This window comes from Humulus lupulus, chromosome 2 (assembly GCF_963169125.1).
Source record: "Humulus lupulus chromosome 2, drHumLupu1.1, whole genome shotgun sequence".
NCBI classification, from domain to species: domain Eukaryota; kingdom Viridiplantae; phylum Streptophyta; class Magnoliopsida; order Rosales; family Cannabaceae; genus Humulus; species Humulus lupulus.
In genome coordinates this window covers 1,864,041-1,879,203 of record NC_084794.1, presented here as the reverse complement: position 1 = coordinate 1,879,203, position 15,163 = coordinate 1,864,041, and the positions used below count along the sequence as shown (strand labels likewise).

Genomic DNA, 15,163 nt, shown 5'->3' with positions numbered 1-15,163 from the left:
AAATTGAGAAAAAGTGTTAGAAATAATTTTAAAAATGGATATTTGTGGCATAAATAACTAATGTTTTACACTTGTTACAGTTAAATACATAATTTTTTATTTTTACGACAAAAATACTCAATGTTCAGTATATGTTAAGATAAATAACTAATATTTTTTCTTTGCGACAAAAATACCTAAAGTTTTTAAAACTTTTTTTTCTTTTCAATACCTTATCTATTAGAGTTGTTAAGTGTTGACTCACCATATATTAATCACTCTGTAATTTAGGTATTTTTGTTATCATAATATGTATTTTTTAAATTTGTATTAATTTAAAATGTCTTTTCAATTCATTTTTCTAATTTAAAATATATTTTAAAAAAAAAATAAATATGAGATGGATCCATTAGAGAGTGACAAATATCTGCTTAGTCAATATGCTTATCGGTTCCAAAAGTAATGTTTTAACAACTTTATGTATTTTTGCCGCAAAGAAAAAAAATTAGCTATTGATCTTTAACATATACTGAACATTGAGTATTTTTGTCATAAAATAAAAAATTAGATATTTAACTATAACAAGTGTAAAATATTAGGTATTTATGCCGCAAATACCTTTTTAAAAATGATTTTTTTTAATTAATGGGATGGCTGAGTGCTTATATATAATTTTAATAAATGTAACTAGTTAAGTAAATGTAACACGGTAATGTTACCTTTGTTTTCTATCCGGAAACAAAATCACGATTGGAGGTCTTTGCTTTGGGCAAAGTCATTAATTAGTAGAAAAAAAGACTTGTTATGTGTAGTTTAGTCTTTAGAGGACCCAATGGATGTTTTACTTTATCCTTTAAAATTCCTCCCAAACCATATATTTTTCTATTTTACTTCTAAGTTTTACATTATACCATACATCAATTTCTCTATATATTTCTCTACATCATTTAAATATTATATCTTTAAATATATTTTATTAATAAAAATAAAATAAAATAATTGAAAAAGAAAAAAGAAATAATAAATATATATACTAAATGGGAGTGAGAAAGCTTATAAAGAAAAATAATAATATTAAAATATTATATAAATGATATATAAATGTTATGTAAATGTAGATATGTATTAATTGGAGTTTGTGTATAATTATTATAAATATATGTATAAATGAGCTGATGAAAGATTTTTTGTGAGTTTTAGCTAAATATTATAGAAAAAGTGTATTACAAAATACCCTACCAAAACATATTTTTTTTATAATTTACCTCAAAATTTTACATTATATCATACATCAGCTTCTCTATTTTTTCTCTACATCATTTAAATATTTTATTTAAAAAAATATTTTATTCATTTTAAGAAATAAAATAATTAATTATAATAATATCACACTCATATATATATATATATATACTAGATACAAGCAACGTGCAATTTGCACGTTTGCTTAGTTTTATTTATAGAATTTATTAATTATTTTTATTAAATTTATATTAATGCCATATAAATTTTGAAATAAATATCTTATTTTAATTAAATAATTTATTTATTTTTGTTTAAGTTTATGTTTGTTCTAGTTTTTAAATTTGGAGTGACAATAAGATATTATATATTTAATGTAATATTAAATATTATACTAAATTTTAAATTTAAGTTTCTTGCTAGTTTAAAAAAAAAGCAATTTGTTGCTAATTCACAATAGATTATATTATATATTTAATATGATATTATTATAATAAGTTAGTTTAAGTTTAATTAAATTTTATTTAAGTTATAAAAAATATGATTTTTTAAAATAATTATTATTATAAAATATCTCAAAAATATCATATTTTAATTTATTTAATTATTTATTATTTTAAAATAATTATCATTCTAAAATATCTAAAAAATATTATATTTTAATTATTTATTATTTTTAAATAATTATCATTATAAAATATCTAAAAAATATCTTATTTTAATTTTTTTAATTATTTATTTTATTTTATTTACCATTAAATATAAGAATATTCTGTTAAAATTAACATTAAACAAATAAAAAAAATGTTAAAACCAAGAATTTTCTTTATCTACACACTTATTATATAAAAAGATATACATAAAAGTTTATAAAAAAATAATAAAATATTTATAAATTAATGAATAATATTTCGTTATATATAAATAAATAGTAAAAAATTATAAATTTACGTCACACAGATTATTTAATAATTTTTTCAAAATATTATAAAAAATTAGACACTGATAGTGAGAGTGGTGTTAGTGGATTGAAGTAATGCCAAGTCAAGAAAAAAGATATAAAATAAGGAAGCCCCAAAGATGAAAATATGAATGAATTGATAACTCCACTCACTCACTTTGTACTATTTTTCTCTTCTTCTCAAATTCTACTTCCTTTCTGAAAAAAGAAGAGTCTTTGCCCAGTTCACCATGACAGCCGTCACACCTCCCACCATGGTCACCCAAAAACTCACTTCCAAACTGGATTTCCCTACTGGGTTCACCACAAGTTTCGATTTTTTGGGCCATCCCAGGCCACCCATACGCACCAGGACCTCTCACCTCAACAGCCTACTTCTCTCCGCCACTGACAACAATGCCGTCTCTCTCACTGCCCCACTCTCACCACCACCATCTTCCCCTATCTCTAAGTCAGTAGTACCTCTAAATTTTTTTAACTTTGATTCACTATCACTCCCCATCGCATTGTTTATGTTTTGTTAGAAACCTGCAGCGTTTGAGTCCTAGCAGCTAGCTACCTCATTCTGCTTGCTTACTAAGAACAGACTATATACTTTTTTGTGTTTATATTTTTATTTATATGTATAATATGGTCTCAGGGTGAAACGCCATACAATCTCTGTGTTTGTTGGGGATGAGAGTGGAATAATAAACCGAATTGCAGGAGTTTTTGCTCGGAGGGGTTACAACATTGAATCCCTTGCTGTTGGGTTGAACACGGACAAGGCTCTCTTTACCATTGTTGTGTCTGGAACTGAGAATGTTTTGCGCCAAGTTGTGGAACAGCTCAACAAGCTTGTCAATGTCATCAAGGTATTTTTTTGTTGGGGGGGTCATTTAGCCTAAATTTTTGTATTATTTCCTCATCAATCCACGTTTCTGTTTCTCTCTTGTATTTATTTGAAAAAGCCATTTTTTTTTTGTTTTGTGATTCATCTCTGAAAACTTTCTTCTGAAATCTAGTTTTGGCTGCTTTTCACACAAAGGTGTTATTGTAAGTTGAGACTTTTAAAATGGTGTTTCCATCTTTGAGGTGTTACTATACTGAAAGCTGAAGCTTTAGTATAATAATTCAAAGTGAACTATGGTGCTTGCTGAGCTTTTAAATATTTATTTGTTCAAGTTCATACGAGACAAAATTGTGGTATTAGGCTCAAACTTCTTCATCCCTTGGAACTCAAACTGTATATCTGTACATATGGTATTCTGTTATGTGATGCCTCTTTTTTTTATTTTTATTATCAGGTGGAAGATATCTCTAGGGAGCCACAAGTGGAGCGAGAACTGATGCTTATTAAACTTAATGCAGATCCAAGTACTCAAACAGAGGTAATTATACATATAGGTCATTCGGCTAAATGTCTGACCTAAATGAGCTGCTCTTACTTGCAAATATAACTGATCATCTCATGTTTCACCATTTAAATAGTCTATGAATGATAATTGTCTAATGGTCTTTATGAAAACTACGCTCTTAGGAATCTTATGTCTTTCAAGGCCATTACTATTTGTTTTTTGATTTAGCAAGGGATTGGGATTCCTTCTTCTTCTTCATTTTTTTTATAAAAAAATTCTGGGTCCTGCTGCTGAACTCTACCATCTTTAAGATAGTGACTCCTTTTTGTACTTCTCTTTCTGGGGGACTCTAATCCATAGCTATGCTGTTCATTTTTCACCGAATAATACTTCCTTTTTCTTCCCAGCAAAGAAGAAATAAATTCCATGAATAAAAGTAAGTGTTGGATTAGATACAAAATTTCTATTAGTTTTGTGTTTTTCTTCTTCTCTTTCAGATCATGTGGTTGGTGGACATCTTCAGGGCAAGAATTGTGGATATTGCTGAACATTCATTGACGATTGAGGTGATTTTTGACAAGACCTATTGCTTTTTTAATGGTTATGGCTCTAAAAATGGAAGTGCATTTGAGTAATGGAAACATAGGTTCAACTATTATAATCACTAACTCCCAGACATTAGCAAGACAGCCTGTTTCAGAAATTGAACATCATTCCTGAAAATCATCTCAATAAATTCTATATTTGTAGTTGGACTAGAACTTAGTGAATCCTAATGATGAAAGTACTTGAAGTATGTACTGGATTTTTCAGGCTTTCATACTTGGTTAATGTGAGCTCACTTTGTATGGATGTCAGGTCACCGGAGATCCTGGGAAAATGGTTGCTGTCCAAAGAAACTTGATGAAGTTTGGAATCAAAGAACTTGCAAGAACTGGAAAGGTTAGATGCTCACAATATTAATTGCACGTTAGTCTTTATGTATAAGAGGACATATATGTAGTAACATTACTACCTTAACTTTAACATAATTATACTGCACTGCTTCAGAAATTGATTATTATAATGTGTGTGGCCCTTGGGGATCATATAATATGGTTATTTTTACTAATTCCAGATGTCATAATCTGAAATAAATGAATGACATCCTCAATTTCTCAACATCTACCGCTATTAGGCTGTAACTGTCAGCATTATGACATAAAACTCTAAATGAGTGCCCTTTTCGATAGTGGGTAGATACTAGCATAAACCTCTGCAGGATTGGACTCATGTGTCACACACAGTTTCAAGTGAAAGGTCTTACAGATTACTCATGAGCACATGCTATGGTCCAGTGGCTGGTGATTGGGCTAGTGATTACTTGTATGGAAGTTCAAGAATTTATATCATACTTAACATGTGCTCCTTGAGTATGCAGGTGTCGAGAATCTAATTAAGTTATGCTGGTCAGTACTGACCATATAAAGCATTACCTGTTATAATTTGCTATACAATGTAATGCATATGTCATTTCTGATGTTGATTTTTTTTCACTTGTAGATTGCTTTAAGACGAGAAAAGTTGGGTGAGACAGCTCCATTTTGGAGATTTTCTGCAGCTTCTTATCCTGATCTCGAAAGTGCAGTTACTGTTAATGATGTTGTGGAGAAAACAAGTCATTCACCTGATGACGCCAATATATCATCGAGTGTAAGTAATTCTGTTTGACAGCCAATTCTACCCGGCGACTATTAAAATGTAAATGCTTGTTTATTTTTGTTTGTCATGAATAAAGTTGGATAAGTAAATTTCCCATATAACCATGCAAATTATGTTTTTACACCAGATAGTTAATATGGTTGCTTATCTGAAATTAACATTTATAAATTCTGCATCATTAATATTCAACTGAAAACTTGTTAACTGCTTCTCCTATTGTTTGAAGAATAGTTGATTAAATTCCTTTTTGATGTGTTATTATGGTACAGATGGTTGGAGATGATTATAATAGACTTATGGTCCTATTCTCTTTTCTCACCAGTAAGGTTTTCAAAAGTTTTACTGGTAAACCCGGATCACAAATTAAAAAAAAAAAAATCATTTCTAAATATTACATAATTGAAAAAAAAGAGTTCTTTTGTTTTGACATGCTAGCTGACTGAAAATGGATGGACTAAATTGTTGACAAATAACTTAGTATGTTCTTTGATAAATGGTTTTAATTTGCTTCTCCATACATATCCGCTTCCCTGTGGTTCATATTATAACTTTATTTAATCATTTTCTTATCCTTTATCCTTATATTTAATCATTTTGTGTGTCCAAGCTTGGGCCAGCTAAAATGAACAGTTGGACATTAAAATGCAATCTATAATTCATCAGAATAGAAGTCACTATATTTGCTGACATCAAGATGAGTTGATGGCCGGGCACATGTTTACGTCATACTCTTGAGCTAATAATAATCGACTTCGTTATGTAATATGACTGTCATACATTACTTACTGAGAACTATCTAGCTTTTTGTAAGTTGTAAAACTTCTACTCATAGCGAATAGTGTTGAATATTTATTTGATTTTCATTTCACCATTGAAGGGTGATGTTTATCCTGTTGAGCTGTATGAAGACTATATGGTGAATCAAGTTCTTGATGCTCACTGGGGTGTTCTCTACGATGAAGATGTAAGTTTTGTATTGGCTTTATAAAATCCACCACATGGTAGTTATGTCATAGTTATTATACCAAATAAAAAGACCTATGTCACAAATAAATGCCATAAAGGGTCTTATGGAAGCTCCGTGTGTGATCAGTTCATGTGTTTGCATGCTCTAAGCAAACTCCGTTAAAATCTATTCAAAGCAGAAGCAATACCAGTATAAATGCTCTAAGAACTCCATTTTAATTATGTCCAGTAAAAGCAATAGCATTTGTAAAACTGATATTGAGGTCATTCTGATATTCTATTTAATGTTTCAGTCAACTGGTGTTCGGTCACACACTGTGTGTATGATTGTCAATGATTACCCTGGAGTACTGAACTTAATTACTGGTGTAATATCTCGAAGAGGGTATAACGTCCAGGTCGGTTGATCTTCTATTTATGCAGATATTTTTAGGTATATTACTCATATAATCTTACATGTACGATAATTGTCTTACACTTTGCAATCATAGAGCCTGGCTGTGGGGCCTGCTGAAGTGGAGGGGCGTTCTCGGATTACTACTGTTGTTCCTGGTACTGATGACTCTATTGCCAAGTTGGTTCAGCAGCTTTCCAAGTTAGTAGACCTTCATGAGGTGAGGTTCTGAATTGGCATGTGAATTGCTAAGTTAGATGATAAACATATACAGCCAAATTCTGTACAGAAGCCAAAATCCACCATGTTTTGATTATATGAATTAATGTTAATGGTTTGAGCTTGATCAGTCTGAACCCTTCCATGTCGATCTCGCCTAAGCCCATCAAGGCAGTTTCCCCCCAGTCAAAAGACATTTATTTTATTTAGTCAATATTTGTCACATCTTGATGAACTAAGAAAATTATCGCATTTCAAGGATGATTAGTAACATTATTCACATTTTTTGTGTAAAAGTTTCTCATTTTGCCTTGAATCCAAAGGAGGGTAGTCAATTTGTCTAAACATTCATCTATGTTCATATTAGTACTATAATATCTCATGACTTTTATGATCCCTATTGGAACTTGTTATTTAGACTGAAAAGCTGAAATTAAATGGTCTTTGTTTCTTCAGGTTCGGGATATCAGTCACCTACCATTTGCTGAGCGAGAGCTGATGTTGATAAAGGTTGCGGTGAACTCTGCTGCCAGGAGAGATGTTCTTGATATAGCCAACATTTTCCGTGCGAAAGCAGTTGATGTGTCTGATCACACAATCACCCTTGAGGTCTGGTCTACCTTCTTTCTTGTCTTCCAATAGTGAAGATTTAGGAACTACATCCTACTTTTAGCACCATCTCTCATTTAAAAAATTCATATTACCTGGTCTACCTTAAGTGTGTTATTATTATTCTTATTGTTTTTCTTTTTTGAATTGTTTGTCTGTTTGTTTGTAATGCTATAGCTTACTGGTGATTTGAACAAGATGGTGGCGCTGCAGAAGTTATTGGAGCCTTATGGGATTTGTGAGGTCAGTCATTCTTCTTTTTGTCTAGATTTAACAACATTGCATATAGAACGGAGGAACCACTTGAGAATTATCCAAGAGAATTTGGTCTAAACTTTACTATCAGCTTAGTACCTAAGTTGATAATGCATAAAGGAGACAAACATCTATGATTCCCTACCTTAAGCAGCCATATCATGCAAATATGAAGTATGCTTAAAATTCATACCAAGTAAACATATCTAAATAGTTCAACCCGAGGTGGACCTGCCTAGTTATATAAGATTGACCTTATTTGAACAAACAAAATCAAGGTAGTAGAAACTTATTATTGTTATTATAAGCCAAGTACCACTAACTTCTAGTTTTCCAGTTTACTTGAATTTTCTTTCCTCGTTTCTTGAAGGTTGCAAGAACCGGAAGGGTGGCACTGGTGCGGGAGTCGGGCGTTGATTCTGATTATCTCCGGGGATATCCTCTTCCATTGTGATGCTAAAGTTGCTTTCTTGTTAGCCGGCCGACTGTCGTCTTCTGTGACCGTCCTCTTCCCATCTCTAATTTTCCCGTCATTATGCGACTTTTTCTAGATGAAGTTGTAATCTTGGTGTGATTGAAACTATCCATTATTGTAACATTGTTGTAGTATTTTGATGTTTATTTCTTATGTAATCTTGGTATGTTCTATGTTAGTATGTAATTATATCTAGTGTTGTATTAAAGGGGAGTTCTCAAGTCTCAAGTATGATGGATTTTGTGGTGTGTGAACGCAACTTCCTATCTTCTCAACGTTAATTAAATATTTTGATTATAATTTTTCACTGCCAAAGATAATAATGTACAGAATATGTTATGCACCCACCTAATTATCTCTAATTCATTTGTTAGCTTATTATTTGATAAATGTACTTTCACAAAAAAGCACAAAAGAGCCAAAGCCATTGTTACAAATCCAAGCTCAAACTGAAGTTTGAAAAGGCTTAGCCAACCAATACCATACATAACCAATAACTTCAAAACAACTAACAATGTAAATGTTCATAAAACATTCTATATTCCTGGCTGTCACACCAGATAACTTACCCCATAAACCATCACAACATTTGTGAGACACAATGTTATACATCTTCGCTTATTGCAATCAAGCACAACAATGCATAGCTAAAGAGCTTGATAGAACAGCCAACTAAATTTAACATATTGTCAAGTAAAAACAAGGGCCATAAAGTAAGCAGAGATCCCATTGTGGCGATAAGCTGATTTGAGTAAAGGGGATTTTCTTCATCACATTCTAATATATGTTTCTCCTCCTTTCCTTTCCCGTTCTGCTCTGTCCTGTACTTGATACCAATTGATGATATCACATATCTCTAGCTCCTTCCTATTTTCTCATCTCTTCACTTTATCCTTCTACCAAGAATAGCATGAAAGAAACCTCAATGGTGCCAGATCAACCTAAAAGCACGCTATTACTTGAAAATACCTTAACGAAACAGAAAAGAATCTACTTTGGGGTGCCTTGTTTTTTCAGTGAGCCACTGAGAGCAGCCTTCGTTTTTGCCCATTCTTTCAATGATGTAGCACTTCTCATAAATGAGCAAGTGCTACTTATCTCAACTTTCATTGGAGAAGTTTGTTTTGCTGCTACATCACCTTTTTCTTCTAACATCAGCATAGATGACTCGTTATTGCCCAACACCGTTTGTTGCTTCTCCTCCTGAGTACTCCTTGATCCATCCCTTTCCTTCCCCACTTCAGAAACATTAGGACCGACTTCTCTAGTAGGGTGTACTATGTCATTATTCTTGGCATTGGCAAAGTTGGCAACAAACGGATTTTTGGGCTTTGTGGTGATTTGTTGATTGGCAGTGACACCTGGAATTACTTGTGAAATGCTAAATGAACTACTCTCTCCAATCAATTGTGTCCACGAGGATTTATGCCGCCAAAAAGCGCCTCTCCCTATCTGATTTGAAACAACCTTTTCGTCAGCAGGTTGAGCTTCTTGTCCTACTAGATCCTCGGTTTCCATCCTGCAGGGTGTGCTTTCCAATTCTCCATCTCTTTCCAAGTTGTCTTTTTTGTCAGCAGGTTGAGCTTCTTGTACTACTAGCTCCTCTATTCTCATTCTGCAGGGTGTGTTTTCCAATTCTCCATTTCTTTCCAGGTTGTCCTCTTTGTCATCAGGCTGAGCTTCTTCTTCTGCTATTAGTTTGTCTGTTTTCATGATGCACGATGTGTTTTCCAATTCCCCATCTGTTTCCATGTTGTTGTTTTTGTTATCAGAGTCTGGGATATCAGGAGAAGTATCTGAACTTGGCTGGACTTTCTCAGCCGAAGTAGTACTGAACAAACTTTCTGAAATGCTGAATGAACTTCTCTTGCTATCACCAAGAAGTTCTTTCCATGAAGATTTCTGAGTCCAGGAAGCACTTGACTTGTGTTTAGCTGACTTATTTGAACCGCCAAGCGCACCTTCCTTATTTTCCAAGACAGGAGACTCAAATTCTTTTCCACTGGTTTTGTCATTCACAAGTGATTTTTTCTTTTTGAATGGTGGCTCCTTATCATTCCCTTTCTTGACTGTAGACACGTCCAGAAGAGGTCCCCTTTTCGGTCTTGGTTCCTATGGTGACAGATATAGCAGAGGAGACAACGAGTTAGAGTTAAGAAATAGAGGAGAGTGAGAGAAGTAAAGCAATTGAAGAGTGTGTTTACTTGACGAAGTTGTGGCGTCCCTAATGAAGGGACTGCTTGGTCTTTGGTGACAACATTGATTATGAGATTATCTTCATCTTCATCTTCATCTTGATCATGGTTTTGGCTTTGGCTTTGAAAGAGGCTATTCATCACTTTATTCATTATGTCAAGCTCTTGTTCATTGATCCCACCACTCTCTGACTCTACATGAGCAACTTGTTTGTCTTTCTCATTTTCAGGTACAGACAAAGAGTGCTCTTCGCAATCACAGAAGTACTTTGGAAGAGAAGGAACATCAACTCGCTGGAAACTATATTTGTGCTTACCACTTCCGCTGAAAGGCAGAGATTTCACCTGTACAAACAACCATAACAATAGCATTATTTATCATGTTCATGTACGCATATTTATTCCTTTTCCTTTACTATCATTCTCTCATCGATACTGTATACAACAATTCGAAATGAAAAAGTAAAAGAGTGTGTTTAAGATTCATGGGTTTTCTTCTCATTAGTACTATAAATACTATAATTCGAAATGAAAAAAAAAGGTGAGTTTTTGATTCATGGGTTTTCTTCTCATTGATACTAAATACTACAATTCGTAATGAGAACCAAAAAAGGCGAGTTTTTGAATCATGGGTTTTGTTAGATAAGTTGAAAAACATGTTTTAGATACATAAGAATAGAAGAGAGAAGGAGAGACCTTGTATAATCTGGGGAAATAGATGCGAATGAGGTTGGTGTTATCAGGATCAAGTTGTTTCCGGTGGATGTGGGAAGGAGGAGGAGGAGGAGGTTGAGCTTGGGCTTGGGCTTGGGCTTGAGCTTCTTCTTCTTGTTGTTGTTTTTCCTGAGACCACTCCCGAGTCAGGCGAACGAGATAATGTTCCTTGGCCTTCTCGAGCCTGAGCTTGCCTCCTTTCCAAGCGCAGCCATTGTACTTGGCAAAGAGGTTAGAAAGGGACTTGGGAGTGGAAGGAAGGAAGTCGACATAGGCTAAGGAGCGACCCTTGGTGCGGACGAAGTCGACGGACTCAACCACTCCGCCCGTCAACTGAAAGAGTCGACGTAGCTCCTCCGCCGTCACCGATTCCCCCAAGCCCCCCACGTAGATCCTCACTTTCTTCTCTTCTTCCATACCAACAAACGATACACTCTCAACTTCAACCCTTTCCTCATAATATTATAAGGCCCATTAGGTAGGCCTATTCTAATCGTATTTTTCTAATATTAAATTGTATTTATTATTTAAGTTGGAATAGTATGTATCAACATTAGTGTATAAAATAATTTATTTTTGTAGTGCAATCTTTATTTTATTTTTTTAAAATTGTTTTTATTAAAATCTATTTGTGTGTAAAATTTTGTGATTATTTTAATTAAGATTTATACTTTTTTGGACCCTGTATTTTGTTACATTACCTGTTTGGTATTTTCACAAATTACTTTTTGGACCTTATGTTTTGTAAAATGGTTAAAATAGAACCCTAAACCCGATTTTGGTCAATATTTTCTCAACTAAAATTACAAATAATTTACCAAACTAATAATTCAGAATAAAAATAAAATCATTCTGCTTAAAAACTGTGTTGTTATATTCAATTTTTTCTTTATCAAAATTGAGTTTAGGGTTCTATTTTAACTATTTTTCAAAACATAGGGTCCAAAAAATAATTTGTCAAAATACAAGGTCCAAACAGGTAATGAGACAAAACACAGGGTCCAAAAATGTATAAATCCTTTTAATTATTAGGTGTTCAGTTGGTGCCACCTAATATAAATTTAATTGGTTAAATGAAATTATTATTTTGGTGTAATATTTTTGTACATAATTTTAGTGCACATATTATTACTAGTATATTATTTGAAAGGGTAAGTATCCATTATTCAAGTGTGTTTTAACAAGCTATAATTTTGGTACTTTAAGTTCTTGATAATAATCATTAAATATTTTGTAATTTAAAAGTTCTTATAAAATGATAGTCATTAGGGTATCTCTAATTTGAAAACCAATATAAAATGATATCATGTTATTTATGAAAATATACTATTTTGATACCCTATCATTTGTTACCAAATTTAAGCTTGATCATTATTTTATTCTAATTTTGCAAATTCAGAATATCATATTAGTATTTGTAATCAAGGGTACTAAAGTTATATTTCCGTAAAACACATGTAATAATTGAGTAAGTTCCTATTTGTAAAGTAATAGTTTATAAATTTTAGTATTTTGCTATATGTGATTATAGCTTTGTTTAATGGAATATATATTTTTTCCAATGGTATACATTATATACGTATATCATAATAAAAACATAGTAAACATATATAGGGTCAAATGTTAATTTTTAAAACCTAGGAAATATATTAATGCAGTGACTATATAATTTGAGACAAAATTTCATAGTTCTGTGTATTCGTGTATATACACACATAGAAACACACATATTGTGCTAAAGACAGCTCTAGTACAATTTAGTATTATTTAGTGTTTAGGCCTCAATCAAGTTGCAATGATAATTCATGTGATTGAGCTACAATAAGTTCATTATTATCATCATCATCACCAGTGATGGTGTTGGATGGTACCAACATCTCATCACCCTCTGTGCTGAAATGGTATCTCTCACCAATGGCTCGGAGGAGTTGGTACACTTCAAACATGGTTGGTCTCTCTTTTGGTGCTGACAATACACAGTTACAAGCCACTTTTAGAAACTGTGTCTGCTCATTCTCCAAACCCTCCTCCACCAAACCTTTGTCAATGGCAGTTTGGAGAGCACAATCGCTTGAGAGTTGGCTAATCCACTCCACCAAACTCCCCTTGAACTCACCACCACCACCACCACCACCACCACCACCACCTTGGCTATTTCTGACCACGCCAGTTGCCTTCTCACCTGTAATCAACTCCAGCAGAACCACTCCAAAGCTGTAGACATCCCCTTTTGGAGTGGCCACCAACTTGGTAAGATATTCAGGAGCCACATAACCCAACTCACCAAACCCACCATTCACAAAAGTACTCAAATGGGTGTCAACTGGGTTCATAAGCCTTGCAAGCCCAAAGTCACATAGCTTTGGCTCAAAATCCTTGTCCAGCAGTATGCATTTCGAGCTGATGTTTCGATGGATGATTCGAGGGTTGCAGCCATGATGAAGCCATGCCAAACCTTTGGCTGCTCCAATTCCTATTCTAAGCCTCAATGGCCAGTCCATGCTGCTACCGCTGCTGCTGCTGGTGACCTCAGATTCCAAAGGATGTAGTCGATCATATAATGTTCCATTCTCCATGTGTTTGTACACCAGAAGCTTTTCCTTTTCTGCCAAGCAAAATCCCAACATAAGAACTAAGTTACGGTGCTTGAGCCGTCCCAGTGTGTTCATTTCGGAAGCAAATTCTTTCTCCAAACGTTGAGAGTCTTGCAGCCTCTTAACCATGAGGAACTGACCATCAGGAAGCATTGCTCTGTACATTGTTCCAGTTCTTCCACTGCTACCAATGATGTTGTCTTTGTGGAAGTTGTTACTAGCCTTCATGAGATCACTAAACTTCATTTTCGAAACTGAATTCTCGAACAATGACACCTGAAATCGTATTGCAGCTATCTCAATTAGTAACAAGATGTGAAAACTCTCACCAGTAAACTAAACACAATGGAAAAAAACTGTTAAAACACTTGCCTTGATGCCTTTGGTTCCTTTGATGCTCTTGGCCCATTTGTTACCCTCAAGATCATCTTCCTTCTTCCTCTTCATAACTCTAGGCGAAAAGTAATACAAAACAATGGCTGTTAAGGATACTCCACCAGCAGCAGCAACAATAATCCCAGATTGAGATTTTTTCTTTAAATCTGGGCAGGGTTCCAGCGGTTTCCCACAAAGTCCTGGATTATTGGCATAGTCATCTGCGGTGATGTTGGTGTTGTTTTGGAAAGAAGGCACTGGCCCTGTCAAGAGATTGTTGGCCACACTAAATGTCTTCATCCGACTGAGCTGGCCGAGTTGCAAAGGAATGCTTCCGTTGAACTGGTTGTTGTCAAGTTTAAGTACATTCAAGTAAGTACAATTTGCTAGGCTAAGAGGAATCTCACCAGAAAACCTGTTGGATGAGAGGACAAGAGATGTCACATAGTTGAGTTTGGAGGAAATGTTGGAAGGGATAGGCCCGGATAAGTTGTTGCCAGAGAGATCCAAGCCTGTCAAGCTGGTGCATTTCTCGATGCCACGAGGGAACTGACCCTCAAGGCCCAAGTTTGAAAGTTTAATGTTGAGAACTTTGTTCTCATCTGGGTGCCAACACTCCACACCTAAGAAACTACAGATGAAGCCTTGGGCTTTGTTGTTGAAATTCCAAGAGCTCAAGTAGCGATTAGGGTCACTGAGAGATTGCTTTATGGTTTGCAAGCACTGAATATCACTCAAACTGGCATGTGTTGGAGTAATGGTTGTACCAAGCAAGATCCCAGTCAATGACCAGATTATGAGTATAGTAAAAGCAAAAGCATCAACATCTTTACTACTCAAACCCAGAATAAGCCTAAGATATTTCATTGAAAACCAAAAAAGAGACACAAGGTCCAGCCAAAGAAGATAGCAGCAGACAACTATTTCATCTCAGATTTTTGCTATGTATACCCAGATAATGAAATGGTCCAATGATTTAATAGTAAAATCCTAACACTGAAAACGTAGAAGACCCTCTTAAGTCCATGGCAGTAGTAGTGAGAAAGAAGGAAAAAGTGGAGCTGAGAAAGAGGCAGGAAACATCAGTACATTAAAAGTCAATATCTAAGCGTGTTTGGGTTGGAAAATGAGAACACTTTGGGATTGG

The 15,163-nt window shown here is 34.0% G+C and overlaps 3 protein-coding genes across 3 annotated transcripts; 1 reads left to right on the top strand and 2 right to left on the bottom strand.

Moving 5' to 3' along the window:
• Positions 1-2,316: 2,316 nt before the first annotated feature.
• Positions 2,317-8,438, top strand: LOC133816837 (acetolactate synthase small subunit 2, chloroplastic). Its single transcript, XM_062249138.1, has 12 exons — positions 2,317-2,633; positions 2,823-3,036; positions 3,469-3,552; positions 4,017-4,085; positions 4,378-4,461; positions 5,062-5,211; positions 6,098-6,184; positions 6,480-6,584; positions 6,678-6,800; positions 7,256-7,408; positions 7,586-7,651; positions 8,034-8,438. The coding sequence occupies exons 1-12, from the start codon at positions 2,413-2,415 to the stop codon at positions 8,115-8,117; spliced, it is 1,440 nt and encodes a 479-aa protein (XP_062105122.1). The 5' UTR covers positions 2,317-2,412; the 3' UTR covers positions 8,118-8,438.
• A 150-nt stretch (positions 8,439-8,588) lies between these two features.
• LOC133816836 (protein REPRESSOR OF SILENCING 3) lies at positions 8,589-11,485 on the bottom strand. Its single transcript, XM_062249137.1, has 3 exons — positions 11,030-11,485; positions 10,343-10,678; positions 8,589-10,250 (listed from the first exon to the last, which is right to left on the bottom strand). Exons 1-3 carry the CDS (start codon positions 11,462-11,464, stop codon positions 9,129-9,131), a joined length of 1,893 nt encoding a protein of 630 aa, XP_062105121.1. The 5' UTR covers positions 11,465-11,485; the 3' UTR covers positions 8,589-9,128.
• A 1,185-nt stretch (positions 11,486-12,670) lies between these two features.
• LOC133816835 (probably inactive leucine-rich repeat receptor-like protein kinase At5g48380) lies at positions 12,671-15,163 on the bottom strand. The gene is made up of 2 exons (XM_062249136.1): positions 14,014-15,163; positions 12,671-13,917 (listed from the first exon to the last, which is right to left on the bottom strand). The coding sequence occupies exons 1-2, from the start codon at positions 14,881-14,883 to the stop codon at positions 12,829-12,831; spliced, it is 1,959 nt and encodes a 652-aa protein (XP_062105120.1). The 5' UTR covers positions 14,884-15,163; the 3' UTR covers positions 12,671-12,828.

Excerpts from the sequence above, each read along its gene's own strand:
- LOC133816837 (XM_062249138.1), top strand. The coding sequence starts at position 2,413 with ATGACAGCCGTCACACCTCCCACCATGGTCACCCAAAAACTCACTTCC. Across the intron at positions 2,634-2,822 it reads CCATCTTCCCCTATCTCTAA|GGTGAAACGCCATACAATCT; the intron begins GTCAGTAGTACC and ends ATATGGTCTCAG. Across the intron at positions 4,086-4,377 it reads AACATTCATTGACGATTGAG|GTCACCGGAGATCCTGGGAA; the intron begins GTGATTTTTGAC and ends TATGGATGTCAG.
- LOC133816836 (XM_062249137.1), bottom strand. The coding sequence starts at position 11,464 with ATGGAAGAAGAGAAGAAAGTGAGGATCTACGTGGGGGGCTTGGGGGAA. Across the intron at positions 10,679-11,029 it reads ATTTCCCCAGATTATACAAG|GTGAAATCTCTGCCTTTCAG; the intron begins GTCTCTCCTTCT and ends TTGTTTGTACAG. Across the intron at positions 10,251-10,342 it reads GGACGCCACAACTTCGTCAA|GAACCAAGACCGAAAAGGGG; the intron begins GTAAACACACTC and ends CTGTCACCATAG.
- LOC133816835 (XM_062249136.1), bottom strand. The coding sequence starts at position 14,883 with ATGAAATATCTTAGGCTTATTCTGGGTTTGAGTAGTAAAGATGTTGAT. Across the intron at positions 13,918-14,013 it reads AAGGAACCAAAGGCATCAAG|GTGTCATTGTTCGAGAATTC; the intron begins GCAAGTGTTTTA and ends ATACGATTTCAG.